The 22,161-nt window shown below is 39.4% G+C and overlaps 1 protein-coding gene across 6 annotated transcripts in view; it reads right to left on the bottom strand.

The window, feature by feature from the left end:
* st14 (ST14 transmembrane serine protease matriptase) overlaps positions 1-22,161 on the bottom strand; it is a 59,718-nt gene that overhangs the window by 22,680 nt on the left and 14,877 nt on the right. The window contains exons 1-14 of one of the 6 annotated variants that reach the window (XM_072716452.1): positions 17,360-18,017; positions 16,830-16,889; positions 16,647-16,703; positions 14,103-14,247; positions 13,128-13,288; positions 10,857-10,927; positions 10,490-10,659; positions 10,134-10,169; positions 9,736-9,961; positions 6,513-6,593; positions 1,824-1,963; positions 1,499-1,602; positions 655-764; positions 73-203 (exon numbers count right to left, since the gene is read on the bottom strand). In XM_072716452.1, coding sequence (XP_072572553.1) covers positions 73-203; positions 655-764; positions 1,499-1,602; positions 1,824-1,963; positions 6,513-6,593; positions 9,736-9,961; positions 10,134-10,169; positions 10,490-10,659; positions 10,857-10,927; positions 13,128-13,288; positions 14,103-14,247; positions 16,647-16,703; positions 16,830-16,889; positions 17,360-17,416 — 1,549 coding nt within the window. In that variant the 5' untranslated portion in view covers positions 17,417-18,017. Of the gene's footprint in view, positions 1-72; positions 204-654; positions 765-1,498; positions 1,603-1,823; positions 1,964-6,512; positions 6,594-9,735; positions 9,965-10,133; positions 10,170-10,489; positions 10,660-10,856; positions 10,928-13,127; positions 13,289-14,102; positions 14,248-16,646; positions 16,704-16,829; positions 16,890-17,359; positions 18,018-22,161 lie in introns of those variants that run through there. The other 5 variants (XM_072716451.1, XM_072716453.1, XM_072716454.1 and 2 more) reach the window with 5 other exon arrangements.

Genomic DNA, 22,161 nt, shown 5'->3' with positions numbered 1-22,161 from the left:
CAATATTAAAACAATCATTTAACTATTTAAACATTTGTTGTAAATCACTAACATGATGAAAAACTGACTTACGGTTCACGGGGTCATAGGCAACGTATGTTGCCCTGAAGCCTTTGTCTGTGTATGACTCATCTGAATGGAACGTGACTTCTAGTGTGTTGTTCTGGCTTGAAAGGGCCAGCAAAGACTTCTCTCCACAGTATCTGTATGGAAAAAGCAAAAAAAAAATGCAGAAAAGAAATATTCATCTATTTTCCACTCCTTATCCTGTGTAAACTCTATCGCAGGCAGTATAGGACACAAGGCAGGGACACCCTGGAAGGGATAGCAGTCCATCACAGGAAAAGTTAGAGAAACCAGTTTGCTTAACTGCATGTGGGAGTTCCTCGAGGAAACCTGTGCAAACACGAAGAATATGCAAACTTCCCCCCAAGTGGAGGTGGAGACAGAAGTTAAACTCACAGGCATGCAGATGTGAGACCACAGTGCTGTTCAACTCCCATCCATTACATGGCATTTTCTCTATGAGTAACAATCTCAGGAGTGATATACTTTGTTTATAAATAGCATCACACACACTACTAGTATAAACACTTCACTATTAGTGAGAAATTTGTCAAGAGTAATTCAGCCACAATAAATAAACAGCCTTACTTTGTGCCCAACACCTCTACATAGTCCTTGTGGCAGACCTTAACATCCACTTTTGGTTCCTTCATGCGAAACATAGTGAATCTCAGCTGGATTTTCATGTTTGCAGGTACCTGACAGACAAAAAGGCCACTCTGATTGGCAAATTACTAGACCATGGGAGAACTGACCTACTTGGCATAATATTTTACTATTCTGACACAGTGTCACCTTAACGGGTTAAATCAGAATCAGAGAGGAGGTACAGATGTGGGGGGTTATTAGTAATGTATTTATGATCACAGTCTTAAAGATACAGCATGTTCATTTGTTGACATGTTATGCTACCACTTTAAAGCAATACAAAATAAAAATACAAAATAAATGTGATTAAAAAGTTATTTTTATTTAATGTGGGTATTGCTCATATTGCATGGCTAAACTGTACTTGATTTTTTTAAAAACATAACATGTAAATGCATATGCAAATGGGTTATCTGGCAAGGTGCAATTTGGACATATGGAGGAAGAGCTGGGCTCTGCCAGACTGTCTATATTTAATCCCTGGTCACCTTTAAAAATAGTGACTATACATATTCTAACCACCCGAAAATGTGATCTTGGAGCATTATTAATAAATGTATTCTTTCTAGATAATAAAAACTGTATCAAACATAAAAAGGAAACTTTTCCACTACAGATTCTCAGTAAAAAAACAGAAAACTATTTTCTTGAAAGCTATTACATAAATGTGCGCAAATTTTTACACAAGTTAACATTTCTCAGCCTTAGAAGAAACAGTGACTGGAATTTTTGAGTCCCAAATATTGACAGCAAGCTTGAACATACTTTAGTCATATGTAATTACCTCAATTGTCCATTTGCAGTCTACAGAATTAGGGTAGAAGCTGGGGTAATGTGGAGAGTGAAAACTCCCAGACTTATTGGTCAATCGTCCTCCACATTGGTTAGCTTTAAAAGAATAAGACACAAAAAGATCCTTAAGCCTAAATTAGACCATGTCACGAAGGCTCCACTGGATATTGAACACTTCATGGAATCTACACAAAATCTTCAGCCATGGAAATATAAAGCTTTAAGGTTTGCCTGGCTAATAAGATCTCTGACATGCATCATCTCCCTACTGAGATGTTGAGTGGTGAGTGGAGCTGTCTCAGATATAATGTTAGTACCTGTGATTAAGGGGACGAACATGTACATAGCACTGAAGCCAGGTTTCTCCCTGCCACTGTCCGATACCAGGTTTATTGACATTAGGTTGCTTGATGACACAACCTCAAGGGGGTTGCTGGGAGGCCTCTGACCACACTTCCTGTAGAAGAAAAAAAGCAACAATTACAACAACTTAATTCTTAGAAGGGAATGCATTGCATATCTGAGTAACATATATTAAAATAAAGCAGAATTTTATTGTACTTTTTATTTAATCTTTTCAAAACTCAAGTTAAAATATTTCTACCATAAAAATAGGCATATTTGAATTTGCGTTTTGACTCTATTTGTGACTTTTAAAGAAAGCTGCCAAGCAAGAAATACTGGCAGTGTACATTGTGCCTAGACCTTTCCAAAACACGTACTCAAAAAGCACTTTACCAATATACACTACAGAGTGATCATGACCTTGGAGACTATCCAAGGATGCACAGAGCACCTGGACAGAATGTCAGTGTATCACAGGACACACACACACACACATACACACATGACAATTTGAAGTGTTTCTCTAGGTTGTGGAAGGAAAATGGTATACGTAAGGTAATGCAAGTTTATTTATATATGATGAGCCGTAACATAGAAACCACCTCCCTAATATTGTGTAGATCCCCATTGTGGAGGCATGGACTCCAAAAAGTGTGCTGTGGCATCAGGGATCAGGACGTTAGCAGTACATCCTCTAAGACCTGTAAGTTGCAAGGTGAGGTCTACATGGATTGGACTTGTTTGTCCAGTGCATCCCATAGATGCTCGAAGAGATTGCGATCTGGGGAATCTTTTCCACGTTCCTCAAACCATTCCTGAACATTTTTTGCAGTGTAGTAGCTGAAAAAGGCCACGGCTACTGTGGCTACGCAGACCTATATACGGCAAACTGCAACCAGATGGGCTAGCCTTTGCTTCCCACATGCATCAATGAGCCTTGGGCGCCCATGACCCTGTTGCTTGTTCACCAGTTGGCCTTCCCTGGACCAATTTTGGCGGTACTAACCACTGCTTATATTAGGAACACCCCACAGAACCTGTCATTTTGGAGATGCTCTGATCCAGTTGTCTAGCCATCACAATCTGGCCCTTGTCAAAGTCACTCAGATCCTTACACTTGCCCATTTTTCCTACATCTAACACATGAACTTCAGGAACTGACTGTTCACTCATCAAATATACAATAGCACCCTTGACAGATGCCATTCAAAAAGAGATAATCAATGTTATTCACTTCAGCTCTCAGTAGTTTTAATGTTCTGGCTGATCAGTGTATATCACATTTCATACAGAGGCAGTTCATGGTGTTAAACAGATAATAAAAAAGACATATAGTAAAAAACACATATAGTAATGCAGAGAAGTCATTAACAACAAAAAAATAGAGTAAAAATAAAATGTAATGTGGTATTTGAATTTATTCAAAGGCATGTCTGAATAAAAATGTTTTCAAGCTAGATTTAAATGTGTCTACTGCTGCACATCCAAATTCTTTTGGGAGCAGGTTTGGGAGCATAATGGCTGAGAACCATTTCACCATGTTTGGTTCTATCTCTGCACTAATAGCTGACCAGTCCCTAGAGGTCTAAGATCTAGCAGTTTAACCTAAACGAAACTGACAGACACTGCAGCAACATGCAAACTCCATAGGCAAATTTCAAGAGAGGTTCAAAGTTGTGATTTCCCCTGTTCCCTGCTGTGTCTGATCGGTATAGGGTTGGGACCCATTATTTTACTATACGGCTACATGCCTGCAGTCCTTGCTACTGTAAATGATACAGACACACATTGTTCAATTACAGTTTTTTTTATTGCTTTAGCTCATTTCTCAAATGACAATATCGGCAAAATAGGTGTAATCTTTTCACTATAATATAACTTCTGCAAAGCACAACGTCATTTCTCATTGTTTCATGCAAATTTACAAATGTTTCAGTACATGCATGCAAATTGTTTTGTACAATTGTCATTATTTGGCACTATTTCCATTTTCTTTAGTCTTGTTGGTCAAAACAGATTATGTAATTTCCCCAGTGTAATAATTTTACACCAAAAACTAAATATGCAAGTGATTATTGCATAAGCCACCACATGCGAAACAGTTAACCAAAGTTTTAAACGGATTCAAAAATATAATACATAAATTGCAGTGATACAGCATTGTTGTGTTTTTGGTCCCCACAGTACATGATTTTGTCTCCATTTTGTTGTTCTTGTATTGCTGTTTTCTGTTATACAGTGTTGTGTAACAGCTCAGAAGCATACTTACACTGACATACTGACAATATACCTAAGAGTTTTGACTCTAATGGTCAAAAACAATGCTGATTGTACTTTTCGTTTTCTTAGCACTGACTGATACATTGGTGGAATTATTTGCTTTCGATATGAGTTAATTGTTCTGGGTGAGTCATGGCCTTTTGCAGCTTAACCTTACTGTTATACTATATGTATGAATTGTTTTGACAAATGCTCTTATAGTCGTGAAAATATTAAATATGTTTCATGAAATGTGCTAAAGCACAAATATTTTTTTATCACAAATTGCCATGCTTAAACAGAAAATATTTAAAGCAAAAAATTACTGTCTACAAAACAAAGCCTAAAACCAAAAAATGCTATTTGCATACATATTCAGACCTGGTTCGCATTTAGCTCAAAGTGTAAAATATAATGTGAAATATAGCAACCTAACCTATTTGCATTACCGTAGGCTTTCACGTTTGCACCAATGAAAAAACTGCCCCTAAATACTGGATAAAAATTACTCTATACAGGGATTGTTTATGAATCTGAAGGAAAAACAAATCAATGATTAAATACACATATACACATCTATGAAAGAGACAAACAGAGGAGAGAGAGAGACAGACAGACAGACAAATATATAGACAAACAGATAGATATGCCTTCTGTCTCTGTTTGCCTAACAAAACCCAGGAAACATGCCATCTGGACAATCAGGAGAGTACTGGAAGCTACTGGGAATCTAACAAGCATCCTAAAAGATTAAGGAAGGTAGGACTGCTAATAACAATTATTCTTCTATGTATTAATCTATCGACTAGAGGAAATATTGTGGATAAACAAGGTAAAAAGATGTTGATGATGTGGAGCTGCTTTTAGCTGATTAAAGTCTGACATGTTTGTAAATATAGTTTTCATTTTTATTTCAGTTTGCGAATTATTTTCTTTAGTGTCCTTTTTCGTTTCATTTTTAGTTTACGATAACACTGGTCCCAACACTTAGGGTGGTTTTGCTTATTCTGGCAGTCCAGAATAGCACCTGTGTGTCTTCAGGTGCTTGTGGATAGCACTAGTGATGCTATGATATGCCATCAAACTTTGCACAGTGTAAAACCACCTTTTTGTTTTGTTATAATTTGAGCTACTCCCATAATTATGTAGTGATATTAAACGGAAAAAAGGAAAAAATGTTTTAGTGAATTGAAGAGTATAAGAAAACAATGATAGTTTAATTAAAAGTCAAGTCCACGTATTTTCAGCGTCGATGTCATAGACTATGTTGATTAATCGCAACAGCCCCAAAGGAAAGTAGAATAAAGGTGCACAAGGTGTACAAAAGCAGTCCTTATTCAAAATAATGCATCTTTTTGGGTTTCCCCTCGTTTAACACACCTGATTCAACTTCTTGTGCTAATTACCACATAGCTGTTGAGCTGAATCATTTGTGGTGGAACAGGGAAAGAACCAAGCTACACAGGGCTGCGGCCCTCCAGGACTGCAGTTTGACACCCCTGCTTTAGATAGAAAGCAGAGTGCTTTATCTGATAATTCTGTCCAAACCCCCAAAATGTGGTGTACGCTAATGACAGCATTATGCTTGGGGGAGGGTTCTCATTAGGAATGGATGTGAACTAAAGTAATGAAGAATGGCTCAGAACAGGAAACACCCAAAGCTTATTAGGAAATTTATCTTTAAGCAGGACAGTACCAAGGCAACACTGGAAAGGTGAGAACAAAATGCCAAATTTCAAAGAGCCATCCAGCCAAAGTCCCAAGATAAACTGCACTGAGAATATACGGTATGCTCTGCAACCCACTGTCAACAAGTGCCGGACAAGGAACTGGCATTAGCTTGAGATAATCTGCCAAGACCAAATTAGAGATCATCACTCATAACCAGAGTGCAAAGCTGGTAGATACCTACTGCCATTAGACTTAAAGCTGTAATTGTGGGAAAAGGTGGAGCTATTACAATACTTGTGTGAGGTCAGAATACTTATGCAAACAGCATGTTTTAGTTTTAAGCTTTTTCACTATGTAATAAAAATAACAGGCAAACGTGTGTTTGATTTATAATACAACAGCATTTGAAAACATTTCATATCAGCACTATCATTTCCAAAATTCATAAACACCTTGAGATTCTTATGAACAACATCCTACTATCACTGACCATGTTAGAATAGAAACCACTAGTACAGTAAAAACAGAAACATTTTCAGACCATAAAAGACCATATCATACAGTAGGCTTATTGGAAATCCAGAGGAGCAGTGATAGACCATTATTACAAATTCTATCGAAAGTTTAAGCTTACTGAAATATGATCCCATCCCGAGTGCCCCTGTCTTGTGTCCTGGCTAACCCTGAACTGGATAAGAGATTATGAAAAATTGATGTATTGGAGCCGACACCTTATCGTGGTGGAGGGGTTTGCGTGTTCCAATGATCCCAGGAGCTTAGTTGCTGGTAGGCTCACCCAAGGCAAACAGGTCCTGGGTGAGGAACCAGACAAAGTGCGGTTCATTAGACCCCTTATGATGAGTAATAACAAAGATCCACAAAGAAGGCAGGTGGGTCTGCCCTCCAATGGGCTCACCACCTGTAGAATGGGCCAAAGGGGTCTGGTGCAGTGTGAGTTGGGCAGTGGCCGAAGGCGGGGACCTTGGCAGTCTGATTCACGGCTGCAGAAGCTAGCTCTAGGGACATGGGATGTCACCTCTCTGGTGGGGAAGGAGCCTGAGCAAAATATAGACTCCTTGAGGGGGATTTACCCTCTTCCACTCTGGAGTTGCTCACGAGGAAAGACGCCGAGCACAGGTGGGCACACTTATTGCCCCCTGGCTGGGCGCCTGTACATTGGGGTTTACCGCGGTGGACGAGAGGGTAGCCTCCCTTAGCCTTCGGTTGGGGGGATGGGTCCAGCCTGTTATTTGCGCTTATGCGCCAAGTGGCAGTTCAGAATACCCAAGGAGTCCTTGGAAGGGGTGTTGGAGAGCACTCTTCCTGGGGACTCTCTTGTTCTGCTGGGGGACTTCAATGCTCACGTGGGCAATGACAGTGTATTGGACACTCGGGTTAGGAGAGAGGTGGAGCTGTCAACCGATCACCACCTGGTCCGCTGGTGGACGAGGAAGCCGGTTGGACCTGGCAGACCCAAGCGTATAGTGTGGGTCTGCTGAGAACGTCTGGCGGAATCCCCTGGCAGAAGGAGCTTCAACTCCTACCTCCAGCAGAACTTCGCCCTGTTCCAGGGGACGAGGGGGACATTGAGTCCGAATGAGCCATGTTCCGCGTCTCCATTGTGGCGGCGGCTGACAGGAGCTGTGGCCATAAGGTGGTCAGGGCCTGTAGCAGCGACAATCCCTGAACCCGCTGGTGGACACCGGTGGTGAGGGATGCCGTCAAGCTGAAGAAGGAGTCCTATCAGGCCTTTTTAGCCTGTGAGACTCCGGAGGCAACTGATGAGTACCGGCGGGCCAAGCAGAACGCGGAGTTTGGAAAGGCCATTGAGAAAGACTTCCGGACGGCTTCCAGGAGATTCTGGTCCACCATCCGGCGGCTCAGGGTGGGAAAGCGGTGCAGCATCAACACTGTTTATGGTGGGGATGGGGCGCTACTGACCTCAGCTCGGGATCAATCCCACCGACACACCTTCTAATGAGGAAGCAGAGTCTGGGGACTTGGGGGTGGACTCACCTATCTCTGGGGTGGAGGTTGCTGAGGTGATTAAAAAGCTTCTCGGTGGCCAGGCCCCAGGGATAGATGAGATCTGCCCGGAGTTCCTCAAGGCTCTGGATGTTGCAGGGCTGTCCTGGTTGACACGCATCTGCAGCATCGCGTGGACATCAGGGGCTGTGCCTCTGGATTGGCAGACAGGGGTGGTGGGCCCTGGCCGTGAAACAGTGGACCGGCTCTATACTCTCAGCAGGGTCCTGGAGGGTGCGTGGGAATTTGCCCAACCAGTCTACATGTGCTTTGTGGACTTGGAGAAGGTATTCGACCACATCCCTCAGGGAGCTCCGGGAGTATGGGATGCCAGGCTACCTTATAAGGGCTGTTCGTTCCCTGTACAACCAGTGTCAGAGCTTGGTCTGCATTGTTGGCAGTAAGTCGGACTTGTTTCTGATTCTGTTCATAAATTTTATGGACAGAATTTCTAGGTGCAGCCAGGGCGTTGAGGGTGTCCGGTTTGGTGACTGCAGGATTAGATCTCTGCTTTTTGCAGATGTAGTGGTTCTGTTGGCCTCATCAGACCATGACCTTCGGCTCTCACTGGAACAGTTCGCAGCTGAGTGTGAAGTGGCTGAGATGAAAATCAGTACCTCCAAATTCGAGACCGTGGTCCTCAGCCGGAAAAGGGTGGAGTGCTCTCTCCGGGACGGGGAGGGAGTCCTTCCCCAAGTGGAGGAGAATAAGTATCTTGAGGTCTTGTTCACGAGTGAGGGAAGGATGGAGCGAGAGATAGACAGGTGGATCAGTGCTGCATCAGCAATGATGCGGAAGCTGCATCGGTCTGTCATGGTGAAGAAGGAGCTGAGCCAAAAGGCAAAGCTCTCGATTTACCAGTCGATCTACGTTCCTACCCTCACCTATGGTCATGAGCTGTGGGTAGTGAGTGAAAGAACAAGGTTGCGAATACAAGCGACTGAAATGGGTTTTCTCTGTAGGGTGGCTGGGCTCTCCCTTAGAGAAGCTCGGTCATTTGGAAGGGATTCAGAGTAGGGCCGCTGCTCATCCGCATCAAGAGGACCCAGATGAGGTAGCTCGGGCATCTGGTCAGGATGCCTCCTGGATGCCTCCCCGGTGAGGTGTTCCGTGCATGTCCCACTGAGAGAAGGCCCCGGGGAAGACCCAGGACATGCTGGAGAGTCTCCCGGCTGGCCTGGGAATGCTTCAGAATTCCCCCAGAGTAGCTGGACGAAGTGACCGGGGAGAGGGAAGTCTGGGTTTCCCTGCTTAGACTGCTGGCCCCACGACCCGACCTGGATAAGCGGTAGATGATGGATGGATGGATGGATTACATGCCATAATACTTAAAAAAACTGGCATCAACATTTCGGTCATTTTAACCCCAGGGACATAAATAAAGCAAAGACAATTTGCATTTAGCAAAGGTTATCAAATAAAAACATACTACAAAATAATTTAATAAAATACACCCACCAGAAAGGCACATGTAATAATATGCCTTTTAATTATGGACTGAAGCACTAAACATTATTTTAAAATAAATTAGTTAAAATGACAACAGTGTTCATTCCCAAATATAGCAGTGTATGTAATATGTAATACGTGTGCACAAAAATCACACGTGAGTCATGTTATATTTTCAATGATGGCATTCCTACCCATTGAAATTTGACATCCAGCACCTAACATACATTCTGTGAACTTTGCCTACAGGCACTTTTTACATTTGGTGTCCTCCTCCTGGGGACAACTGGAACGACTGGTCCAGGATTGAGATTCCTGGAGAGATCTCATTAGCAGCTTATGCCCTGATAGGACCCACAGAAAATTATGATTATAACTCAACACTATAATCACTAAATTACTAAAGTGTAACTGTCGACGGTCTTTGCAAGCAAACAGGTTGGATGTGCATTTAAAGAAACACTACATCCTAACACTCACTCTGTGATGGCCTTGGATTCCTCAGGGCTGAGTGAATCGTAGAAGGACACAAAGTCGTTGGAGCAGTCATCCAGCACATTGAAGACAAGAAATTTAACCAAGATGGTGGCCCTTTTAGGAGCCCGGATCTGCCACTGGCAGCGGGCATGAGCTGGATATTTTTTAGGGAAACCAGGGGAAGTAAAGGTCTGGGGTGTGCTGACGGCTTCAAGGTGTGAAAAGCAATCTTCTAGCAGACAAAAGAAAAGAAATGTAAGGCCTGCTCAGGTTGATAAGCTATGCCTTTATACAACATAATCAAATGAGCTATAAACAAATGACTAGACTTCAGGTATCGTTCAAAATTTGATCTAAACCAGTAAATGATAAAACAGTATAATTGGTAAAAGTGTAGTCACCAGTTCGTGGGTTTATGACCAGCCGTGGATCAGCGCCTGAAATGGAGAGAGAAAAGCAGAGAATTCAGAGACCTGTGGATTTAACACTCACAGAATGAGCAGGTATGATAGCAACTTCTGGGCCAATTTTACCAGACCACAATACACAACATTACACTATTTAAATCCTACTGAGGTTTTAGTCTGACAGCAAGGGTTGTTGTGTGCTTAATAAGTTACTATTGGATATTAATGGGGATATAATGCACTGCTTTTTGACACTCAAGAAAATGATTTTATTATGTTTTTAAATTACGGAAGTACATAGAATTTGAGACAACTAATTTACAGGCTTTAACTAATAAACAGACACTCACGCAATGCTGTGATGTCAGTGATGAACAGCTCTCGAGTCCTTTGATTTCCCTCTGCTCTGATGCTACCCCGCAAGACACTGATGATTCGCTCATCTGTAAATTGTGAAATGATTTCTAGTTCTGTGACAGGGATGTCAAACCTGCTCCAGTAGTACACAAGTACACCTTCACTGTGCCCATGGAGGGGAAAAAAGAAATTATAGAAATTATATTATTATAATTCCAATAAAATAGAATGTGTTATGGAACTGATATGTCACATGCACCATTGTCATTAGATCATAGTCATGTGAAAATTTTTTACATAACCTAACCATCTATAGAAAAAATAAAAATAGATTTTGTTTTACGCATATATGACTCTTACCTGAAACCAGAAACCACAGACTGGTTATAGTACTTGGAGAGAAAAACATCATTTTCAAAAGTATTGTGCAACTGAAAGACACAAATTAAAAATAAATTAAAAAAAAAAAAACTGATTTATGGTTCCTTTAAGGACAAAATAGATTTGTATGAACAGAGTTGTGAATTTATAAATACAAGCATATGCAGTACTGTACAAAAGTCTTAGGCAGTGATAGAAAATTGTATTTAAATAATCTGCATTTAAGTGAAAAACTAGGCTATTATGCCTAGCAAAGTGTGTCAGCTTAGCCACTTCAAAGCCCATCTTAAAGTCACCCCAGTATTTGCAGCAATTTTGCAGAACACGCCTCTCTGTCTGGCAGTCTGATGGATGAGTCTGAGTTTGGTGGATACCAGGAGGAGAACGGTACCTGTCTGACTGCATTGGGCTAACTGTAAAGTTTGGTGGATGAGGGATAATGGTATGGGGTTGTTTTTCAGGGGTTGGCTAGGCCCTTGAGTTGCAGTGAAGGGAATTCTTAATGATTCAGCACACCAAGACATTTTGAGCAATTCTATGCTTTAAAACTCTTTGGGAACTGGTTGGGGAAGGCCCTTTCCTGTTCCAGCATGGTTGTACCCCAGTGCCCAAAGCAAAATCCATAAAGATATGGCTGGGTGGGTTTGGTGTGAAAGAACTTGACTGGCCCACACAAAGTCCCAACTTCAACCACACTGAACACCTTTGGGATGAACTAGAACCACCATCAGTGCCTGACCTCACTAAGGCTCTTCTGGAGGAATGGTTAAAAAGATTCCCACACACACTCTCCAAGATCTTGTGAAAAAAACTTCCCAAAGGAGAGACCAACTCCATGTTGATGCCTATGGATTTAGAATGGTATGTCATAAAAGTTCCTGTGGGTGTAATGGCCAGGTGTCCTAATACTTTTGTCCATATAGTGTATGTGAAACGACTGGGGTGGCCCTGAGGAGCGGCTTTAGAACTGAAGAAATGTTCTTCTAGTCATCCAACAAAATGTATTTTTGCAGAACAAAAGAAATTCTTAGTTTTTACTATCTTACTCTTATTTGCATATATTGAAATAATATTAAATTATGTTTGTTGTTCTGAGCAAATATATACTTACTACCCGGATAGATTTAAATATTTCCTTTGACTACCTAAGACTTTATCACAGAGTACCGTAAATGCCAGAAATGAGTTGCTGCCCCTTCATTTTTAATGGGGAAAAATCAATTACTAAATTATTATTAAATATTCTGAATCCTAAGGTTGAGGGAAAAAATCTCCATTTTCTGAGGAAGATTAGCTCAATCACTTCCAGGGAAATATTAAGTAATTCAATGACACTTCAGCTTTGAATCCTTCTGTATGCATGTTTAATCTTCAAAGTCAAACTGTGTGGGGTATTTGTATATTATGTATATTCTGGGATATTAAAATATGGAAAACTAAAGAAAACATTCAAAAGGTAATAATCAACAGACAACTCAAAGGAACCAATTTGGAATTTCAAAGCCACTAAAGTTTTTCAATTTTCTTTTATTCAAATAGGAATAACTTCTGAGATACCTAATAAACCCTTCTGAATTCATTTGCTGCTACACTTCATACATCAAGTGAACACTAGTTCCATAAATTTGCAAATATATTCAGCATATTAGAGGAAGGTGACTTGGAGCATTATGCTTGTGTTACTGTGACCCAAAATCTCAATTACTGCAGATCCCAGGGTCATCCTGTGTTTATTTACCAGGCAGAAATTATTACTGCTTCCATCAAACACACAAGACTGACTCACTGTTAAGATAAGAGGCCACAGTACAAGGAGAGGGGAGGGAAAGAGACAAAAGGACCATAAGGGATGTTGTTTGTTTGCAGCTAATTTATACAAAACATGCATAAAATTTCCCTGTCCACTGTAAAGTTGGATATTTACACATCTGCTCTGATACTCTGATGCGTTTTTAGTTCTTACAGTAGGACTTCCTTGAGAATAACTCTTTGTAGTACAGGTATAGTAGTCTAAAGAAAAAGAAACAATGACTGAAAAGCATACTTTGTGACTTGCATCACTAAATATATGAATTAATAATTTAAATAAATCAATTAAAAATTAATTACTTCCATTTGCCTTTAGCATGTTAAGCAGTGGACCAGGTGAACCGGATAACTGAAGAGGAAATGATGATAAAGACAGCACCACTTAAAAATAAAGAAACTGAACAGCTGAAAATGGAAGAATTTGAAGAGAAGCTCACTCACAACTTCCTGCAGGTTATCTGCCAGGTCTGCAAACTGCTGGCTGTTGGGGTCCTCCAGCTGTTCACTGTAATTAACATTGGCCAGTCGTAGGTGGCCAGTAAAAACACGAGTCCCCGGGCCCTTCTTCCTCTCCAGCAGTGTCCCTGAGGTGTAGGGCTTAACTAGGAGAATGATGTTTGCGGTGAGAGCAGACAACGAAATGGTTTTGCAATGCCAAAAAAACAAAAAATGGTAACATTTTACTTGAAGCTCTCATCTATAATGCATTATATATACCTTCATAGTGCATTATAATGGTTTGTATAAGAATTTAGCATGCTCTGTACTGCATTATGAAGGTATCTATAGTGCATTATGGATGAGAGCTTCATAAAGCATTCATAATGCATAATAAGCATTGCTATAATGTGCATTTTTATAAATATTTAGCCATGTTTATAATGCTTTATGAAGGCATTATAATGTGTTAAAATGTATTCATAGATTCTTGTAGACATGGCATTCATAGAAAGCGTTACCAAAAAAAAAGAAACTACACTTTGTTTATTGAACTGCACTAGTTTATTAGACCACACTAGTTTAGATTTATTACCTTCAAGCTTCAGTATCCTTTTTATTGATGTCCCTAAATGTCCTATACAATCTAATAAAGCATTGTATAATTTTAGTATAACTTTGCTCATTAGCATACACTATGCTATTACTGAAAAATTCCATTCAAGATTTTGAATACTTTTTTGCTAATAACAGTTAAAAACAATGTGTTTTGATTTAAAAAACATTAAAAAGTATGCCAGCATTATTAGGGAAAAACACAACATTAACATTAGACTCAGGAATCTACTAACATAAGATTAACCAAACCAGAGTGTTATACAGCTTTGACTACATAAAATCACACACACAATCTAAAAAGCATTTAACAATCTGTTCTAGTTAATAATGTAGAGTAATATTGTACATGTAAAGTCTTACTTGTAAAGAACCAGACCAGCACCCCTGCAGCAGCTAAAAAAGCCAGCATAACTATGAGTCCTATCACCAGCCGCTTCTTCGTGTGAGACGGCTTCTTCCGTTTATTGTCCAAGAAGGTAACATTCTCATGCCTACCATTTTGATCCTGATGAAGAGAATAATAAACAAATTCATCAGTGTTTATTCTTCCCATCATTTCTGATACTTGTCCATAAATCGGAACTAAATCAATCATTCCAGTTTCTTTACCTGCTAATATAAGGAAGAGTGATAGCCTAAAACATACTCAAGGAGCAAGAACAAGAAGATGAACATGCAAGGCAGCAGCCCTATCTGCCAATCCACTGTGCCACTGTGACCAAACAGTGCAGATAATTTAACATGTAGCTAACCTATATGTGTTAAATCTCCATCTTCATATTATTAGATTATGAACAATACAATAGGCACTTTATAAGGAATTAACTAGCACTGTGAATCAATAAAAAAAAAAAAAAAATCAACCAATTAATCATACAGTTTTCTGTGATTTAATTGGGATTCATCACACCTAACATTAATTAATACAATCATAAATATGTACACATTGAATCCGTAAATTAATGTACAATTGACACAAATGGGAGTATATTGGTTATTCTCACTCATGACCAAGTCATTACCATAACATACCAGTTCTATTTTTAAAATGAGGTTAATTGTCGATTTTTTTCTCTAGTGGAAAGTGTTAGAGATTATGAAAAATGACAAAACTAACCAAAAACTGAACAAATATATACATCTTGTCATACAAACGTACTGTTTATTATGGGTTACATGAAACAAAACTTAAAAATATTTCATCTAGTTTTGTGTTCTTTGATTTCTGGCTGCCTATTTGAGGAAAATGGTTTAAAAGAATAATCAAATCAGTGCAACAAATTACATAATTGTAATAAATCTAAAAAGTTTAGGTAATGATAAGTGGTCTACGCGAAATATAAACTATATTTCATTAGAATCCTATTTTCTTGAAAAAATCTCCAGATCCTGAAAATGTCCCATATTTTAATATTTAATGGTTTACCTTACACTTGTAATTTTTCAACAAATATAAGCTGAACTTTAATGCTTTCAAAACGTTTAGATGCACAAATGGCAATAAGGCAAGAGAGTGCATTGTATTACAAGCAGCGATGTTAAACTTTTTTTATTTTTTATCACACGCCTTAATTAATGGCATATACCACATGTACATATAAATCGCAGGTACTCAACAGGCGGATGTTTAATTCCAACCACATGATCGATCTAAACTCGAAAACCCATTTAGCAAATGACTCTAAAAATGGAAACCTAACAACCACTGAAAGTACAAATAATACCATGACAGATATAAAGATTTTAAGGCATAAGCCTTCAGTAAAATAAAACACTGCAAATTATGATATTTTGATCCTATGTATGCCTATGTATCTATAAAGTGCAGAAACAGGGGGACAACATGAAAATTCCACAAATGTACAACCCCATTGAGTCACCTGTTCCAAGATTTATATTTTTATATTAGTGTTCACTGAAAATGTGTGATGTGGCAGATTTTGAAAGTGGAGATTTTACAAAAAATTAGATTCTACCTTTCTACAATTGCAAAAATACTGAAGATTAAGAGTACTGTTTAGGAATGTCCTAATCTGTTTACAATGTACATAGAATTGAGTCATTTTTACTGAAAAATGGAACAGGGACGAAAGCAATAGAATACCTTAATTAGTCAGAATAAGTAATGTCTGCATTGACCCAATCCTTAATGATTCTTTTAATTCATGATCACAGTTAAAGTCCAAATAAGGGCATGTGTCAGATTTCAGCTACATAAAAATGACTTAACTTTAATTCAGACCAGTATAATTATGCTCTGAACAAAAAGGAAAACTGAATGCTAAAACATTTTTCAGTTTGTATTCTGTGCTTCCATGTGCACTACCGCCACAGAAGCAATTGTGCATTGCAAGGGCGTAGATTTGCTCTGGACATTGGTGGGGACCTATGACTCCCCCCCCCCCCCCCCATCCCCTGCCCCACCCACCAACCCCGCCACCCCAGCTCCGTCCACGGAATGCATGTTTTTTTAATATGCTGCAAAATGCAAAATCACTTTACATTAATACTAGCAATGCTTCGATTGATATTAATCCACTCGAAATGCAATTCATTAAGTTAAATTAAGGAATAGTGTAATGTCAAAGGAATGGAACCACTTAAGGAGTAAATAGTGAGTAAAGTTTTTTTGGGGGCTGGACAATGCCTTTAATAGGCCTCACCTTTGACCCTAACTCTTCCCCTCTGACTGCACTAGTACCTGACAGGATTGCCATCTGATGAAATAGCGTGACAAAAAAGTGAGACATGTCAGTTCAAAACTTTTCCCAAAAACACTAATGAATCACTTACATCCTCAGCCTCCTCATCCTCACTCCTCATAATGTTAAATATTAGTATAATCAACATGTATAATACACACACACATATTATGTGTTATATATAATCAACATTCAGATTCACCTCCTGTGACCTTGCCTCTTCACCTGAACTACAACATGGCTGATCTGCTTCTGTCCCCTAATAAAAAAACATTGAGGGATTCCTTATGAGCATTGACAGAGAATGCCTCAGCCTATTATTGGTAACAATGTTAAATCTCAAGACAACTAGGTATAATAATATCAAGTCATCGTTCAACATCACCTGTGACCCCTTCTCTCCATCACTGTCTGATACACAGCACAGTTGTTTAGGTTCTGTCACCTGACAAAACAGGATAAACACATGCCATTTAAACAGCAATCATTTTATTTCACTTTTTCTGAGTCTTAGTGTGCAAATCTCGAATCAAATCATTAATGTTTGCCAAGTCAGTGAATGCATTTTAAAAACTATTTGTGCAAAGTGGATTGTCTATTGGTGAACTGTCAATAAAATTCTAGCCATGGTAATATTAGTATGTAGCATATCAATTTGAATTTCTTTCACAAGACTGATTTCTGACAAATAGTCGTCATTAGATTAGGAGAACTGACAGGGATCATATTTATACTTTTACATTTAGCTGTTTAATCTGCTGTTAGTTTTAAGTCCGTATTCACAGACTATAGCCTGCCCTGCTATAATGAATGTGCGTCAAAGCGGTAAAAAAAACCCAACTAGTATTAACGTTAACTGTTGTCGTTACTTTGATGGACTTTGATGGATTCACTAGCGAACTTGAAGTGACTTACACTTTTCTTTGAAAAAAAGCTCCTTATGTCCAGCTTCTTTTTTTTTGCTGCCGCCATCCTCACATGTGTCACCCAACACACCTTCTTGCAAGGGGAAAAAAATCTACTGCATTTGGCGCTGCTTGTATCTGAACGCAGCCACAGCCTCTCACGTGATAGCAGGGAAATGCACAGTCAATCAAAATGTTCATATGTGTTTTGGGGGCGGGAGGACTCAAGGAGAGAACGTGATTTATCTCTTTCTGCATGTCTAGGTTAATGTTGACAGCACGATTGTTTTTTTTTTTTTTTTTTGTTTTTTTTTTTTAAGTGGATTAAATTATTGGTGGGGACATTTCAATGGTCGGAGGATATTGGTGGGGACACATCCCCTCCGTCCACCCCAAATCTACGCCCCTGGTGCATTGTGACTAAGAACGAGATTTTTTTCATTATTTTGGTGTGGATTGAAAAGACGTCTGTGACGGGCTTGCGACAGGCACACATTTCATCATTTTCAGAATGAATCAATATTCAAAGCTCTTCTCATGAGAATAAAATTTGAATCAGCATTCTTCAGAATTAGGTTACTGTCTGCTTCAATGTTGCTTTCAAAGTAATGTGGGCCTAACATTTCTGAGAAGCATGCCAATATTATTGGTTCTCAAACTGGTTTTGCAGATCAACTGCTATTAAACACAGGTAATTAACTTGATGATCTTTGGGTGTCAGCATAGAATACATACTTGGCTAGTTTGTTTTTTAAATCTGGAGTGAAAATGATGCTCGTTCAAATCAGCTGGTACACAAACTGTTAAATGACAGGTATGCAAGTATCATCAAAACAAGAAAAAAGTTAACGCCTGTTCTTGTGTTTATTCTGGAAGCAGAGAGAGAGCAAGTGGGAGGGAGGTGGTGAGAAAGAGAGAGAGAGAGAGAGCACAATGACGAGGGTGGTTTTAATCATTTGTCACGTTCATGTCAAAACTTGTCAAATCAACTCACTATTCACTCCACCTGAGGACTGAGGTGTGCACAATCTAAAGCCACCCAGACTCCCACCCCACTGCTATATAATTTTGTCACAAAATGGGTGAATTTATTTTTTGTCGTTGTGGAAATATTCAAAAGAAAGAAAAAAGATTTCCATGATTTTTAAGAATGTTATGCTGTAATGAAACTGGTGACGAGGTCTTTACAGACACACACATTGTTTCTATTCATAGAGATTGACTATAGTAGTAAAATTACAGAATATATTGCAGTCAGGTCTGACAGCTACAAAACACCATGGAATGGGGGTAGTGTGTAGCATACTGGGCTAAGCCTCTGTGCTTGTGATCAGAAGGTTGCAGGTTTATTATTACATAAGAACATAAGAACATAAGAACTATACAAACGAGAGGAGGCCATTCGGCCCAACGAGCTCGCTTGGGGAGAACTTAACTAATAGCTCAGAGTTGTTAAAATCTTATCTAGCTCTGATTTAAAGGAACCCAAGGATTCAGCTTGCACTACGTTATCAGGAAGACTATTCCATACTTTGACTACACGCTGTGTAAAGAAGTGCTTCCTTAAATCCAGTTTGAAATGTTCTCCCGCTAATTTCCACCTATGGCCACGAGTTCTTGTATTTGAACTAATGCTGAAGTAACTATTCGGTTGAATAGCATCCAAACCTGTTAGAATCTTATAGACCTGGATCATGTCCCCCCCTCAGTCTCCTTTGCTTGAGGCTGAACAGATTTAGCTCAAATAACCTTTCCTCGTATGACATTCCTCTAAGACCAGGAATCATTCTTGTGGCCCTACGCTGCACCTTTTCTAAGGCCGCTATGTCCTTTTTAAGATATGGTGACCAAACCTGTACGCAATATTCTAGGTGAGGTCTCACCAAGGAATTGTATAATCTTAGCATTACCTCCCTTGACTTAAACTCCACACACCTGGAGATATACCCCAACATCCTATTGGCCTTTTTTATTGCTTCCCCGCACTGGCGAGAATGAGACATGGAAGCATCAACATACACACCAAGGTCTTTCTCATAATCAGCTACCTTTATTTCAGTAGGTCCCATAAAATACCTGTACTTTATATTTCTGCTCCCTACATGGAGTACCTTACATTTGTCTATGTTAAATTTCATCTGCCAGGTGTCAGCCCAGTCACTAATTAAATTAAGATCCCGCTGTAGCTGCTGAGCCGCTAGTTCAGTATCTGCTACACCACCCACCTTGGTGTCATCTGCAAATTTTACCAGTTTACTGTATATATTGGTGTCTATATCATTTATGTAAATTAGGAACAAAAGTGGTCCTAAAATTGATTTATTTGCAGCGTTACCCTTTGGTCCTTTATTAAGTGTGTATCTACAGTATGTGTGTCCCCAGCTCCATGTGAGTGGAGTTTGCCTGTTCTCCCCATGTCTTCAGATTTCCTCTTCCATAGATGTAACTGTGTATGTGAATGCTGAGTGAGTGTGCCCTGCAATGGGCTGGCACCCCATCCTAGGTAATTCCCTGTCTTGCGCCTGTAACTTCTGGGATAGGCTCTGGACCTGTGAATGAATATATAATATGTACATACACTCCCTGGGCACTTTATTAGGAACACCTGTACACTTGCTCATTCATTTAATTATATAATCATCCAATCATGTAGCAGCCATACAATGCATAAAATCATACAGACATAGGTCAACAGCTTTAGTTAATGGTCTCATCAAACACCAGAATGTGGAAAAAAATCAGCTCTCAGTGATTTTGACTGTGGCATGATTTTTGGAGCCAGATGGGCTGGTTTGAGTATTTCTGCAACCACTAATCTCCTGGGGTTTTCATGCACAACACTCTAGAGTTGTAAAAACAAACAAAAATACATTCAATGATGGAGTTGTGGTAAGGCTTGCTTATGAGAGAGATCAGGGGAGAATGGCCAGACAAGTCCGAGCTAACAGAAAGGATTTTCCCCATGAGAAATAATGGAAAACCAATTAATTGGTTCCCGGCCCCAAAATATTACACCTAAATATGTTTTTTTAGCATTTAAACACAAAATGAACAGGATAAAACAAGAAGAGCATATACTAAACACATCTAAGCACATTTATCAAAACAGTAATTTTTTTCACACCGCGCACAGGACGAGCGAGCAGGAAGTGCAGAATCAGCGTCAGGCAGACGGAAATCTAAGAACACAGGGTTTATTGCTGGCAAACAAGGCACAACACAGAGTAGACTTCAATGACAGGACTGGGGAAACATACTTGAATGCGGACTTAAATACACATGACAAATTGGAAATAATGAGAAACAGCTGATGACATAGGGATATCACACGAGGTAAACGAGGGGGGCGTGGCAAACGATGCTACCACAGCGAATGCAAGGCTGAGACTGAAGCGTTACCCTTTGTTTCCACTGAGAGACGTGCCGTGGGACTCATTTCCCCGTACAAGGTATCTAAGGTCTTATGAGATTCAGATCGAGTTCTAGGTCATTTTTTTTCAAACTGGTTGGTTCGACTTTTAAGACATTCGAGTTCTAATGAGTTCAAGTACTGAGGTACCACTGTATAAAAGTTTTTCAAATTTGGTTAAATAGGCAAAAAAGTAAACCATGTCATCTTTCATTGTTTTACCTGCATCGGGGGCGTGTAGTACCACCCTCACGTGAAGATCGCTAATTGCATTCTAAATAGCCCCATTACCATGTATTCTAATCACATTCACATGGTAATTTGATGAACAACGCAACGGTGAAACACGATCCAGATACATCCTCCATAAAAGGGGAGCAGGATGTGGCCAGGTGTGAATGTTTCATGCTTACACATGAGAGCTCCTACATATTCAATGGAAGGAGACCAGAAACAGTGACACAAGTTAGTTTTTTCTTATTTATTTATCCAACTGAATGTTGCAACTACACCATTTAGTCATCTTCATGTAGCAAAGACTCTGGTGATCAGATATCTGGCATCAAAGCAAACTTCCACCATTGCTTCCTATGTACTTTTATAATGTTTCTGCAAGTGTTCCAAACTGCATTTTGCAATGTCTATACTTTGATGTCAAATTACAAACTTCAGATAAATCTGACATATTTACAAAGTACACTAAGATTAAGATGAGTTTAATGCCAAACAAATATATAAGAAATAATTTATTTGCCATGAAGTTTATATTGAATGAAATGTGTGGCCATGCCCCAATCAGTGAAAGTGTGTTCCCTACCCCTATACCCCAGAGGGTTAAGGTACCCTAGTTTATATGGACTTTATCATTGTTCACTTATGTTCGGCCCAGACTGCCTTAAATTAAACAAGTTATCATGCTAAGCAATAAATCCTGCATCATGATACAGGTACCCGGTTGTATTTTCTGGGTTCTGATCGACAGACAGATCAATAAAGAGCTGAGATCCTCCTTCTTAGTTCTAGGTAAATGGTACCATGCTTGTAGTCCCAAAGCAGCTTAACTAAGCAGAACCTGTCAGCATGGGCTTCTCCGACAAAAACGTTTATATCTCACAAACAGAATATCACAGAAATAAAATTTCGATGCAGAGACTCTACTAGGTAAGACATAAATATCACCTGGTAATCACTCTAGTCCAATAGATGTGTCTTTAGTGTTAAACATTTAACAATAACTCTTTAGGTATGTTTTTAAGGGTTTCAGAGCCAAAAACCAAACCAAAATGAAATTCAAACAATAAAAGTTAGTGGTTAGCAGCTATCATTAGCTTCCACTAGGAATGTAATGATGAATCGCAAATCAGTTAAAAATTTATGTAAATGTATGACGATTTAAACCAGCT

The sequence above is a fragment of the Paramormyrops kingsleyae genome, chromosome 9 (genome assembly GCF_048594095.1).
Source record: "Paramormyrops kingsleyae isolate MSU_618 chromosome 9, PKINGS_0.4, whole genome shotgun sequence".
NCBI lineage: Eukaryota > Metazoa > Chordata > Actinopteri > Osteoglossiformes > Mormyridae > Paramormyrops > Paramormyrops kingsleyae.
The sequence above is the reverse complement of the archived record's forward strand: the minus strand, read 5'-3'. Positions and strand labels throughout refer to the sequence as shown.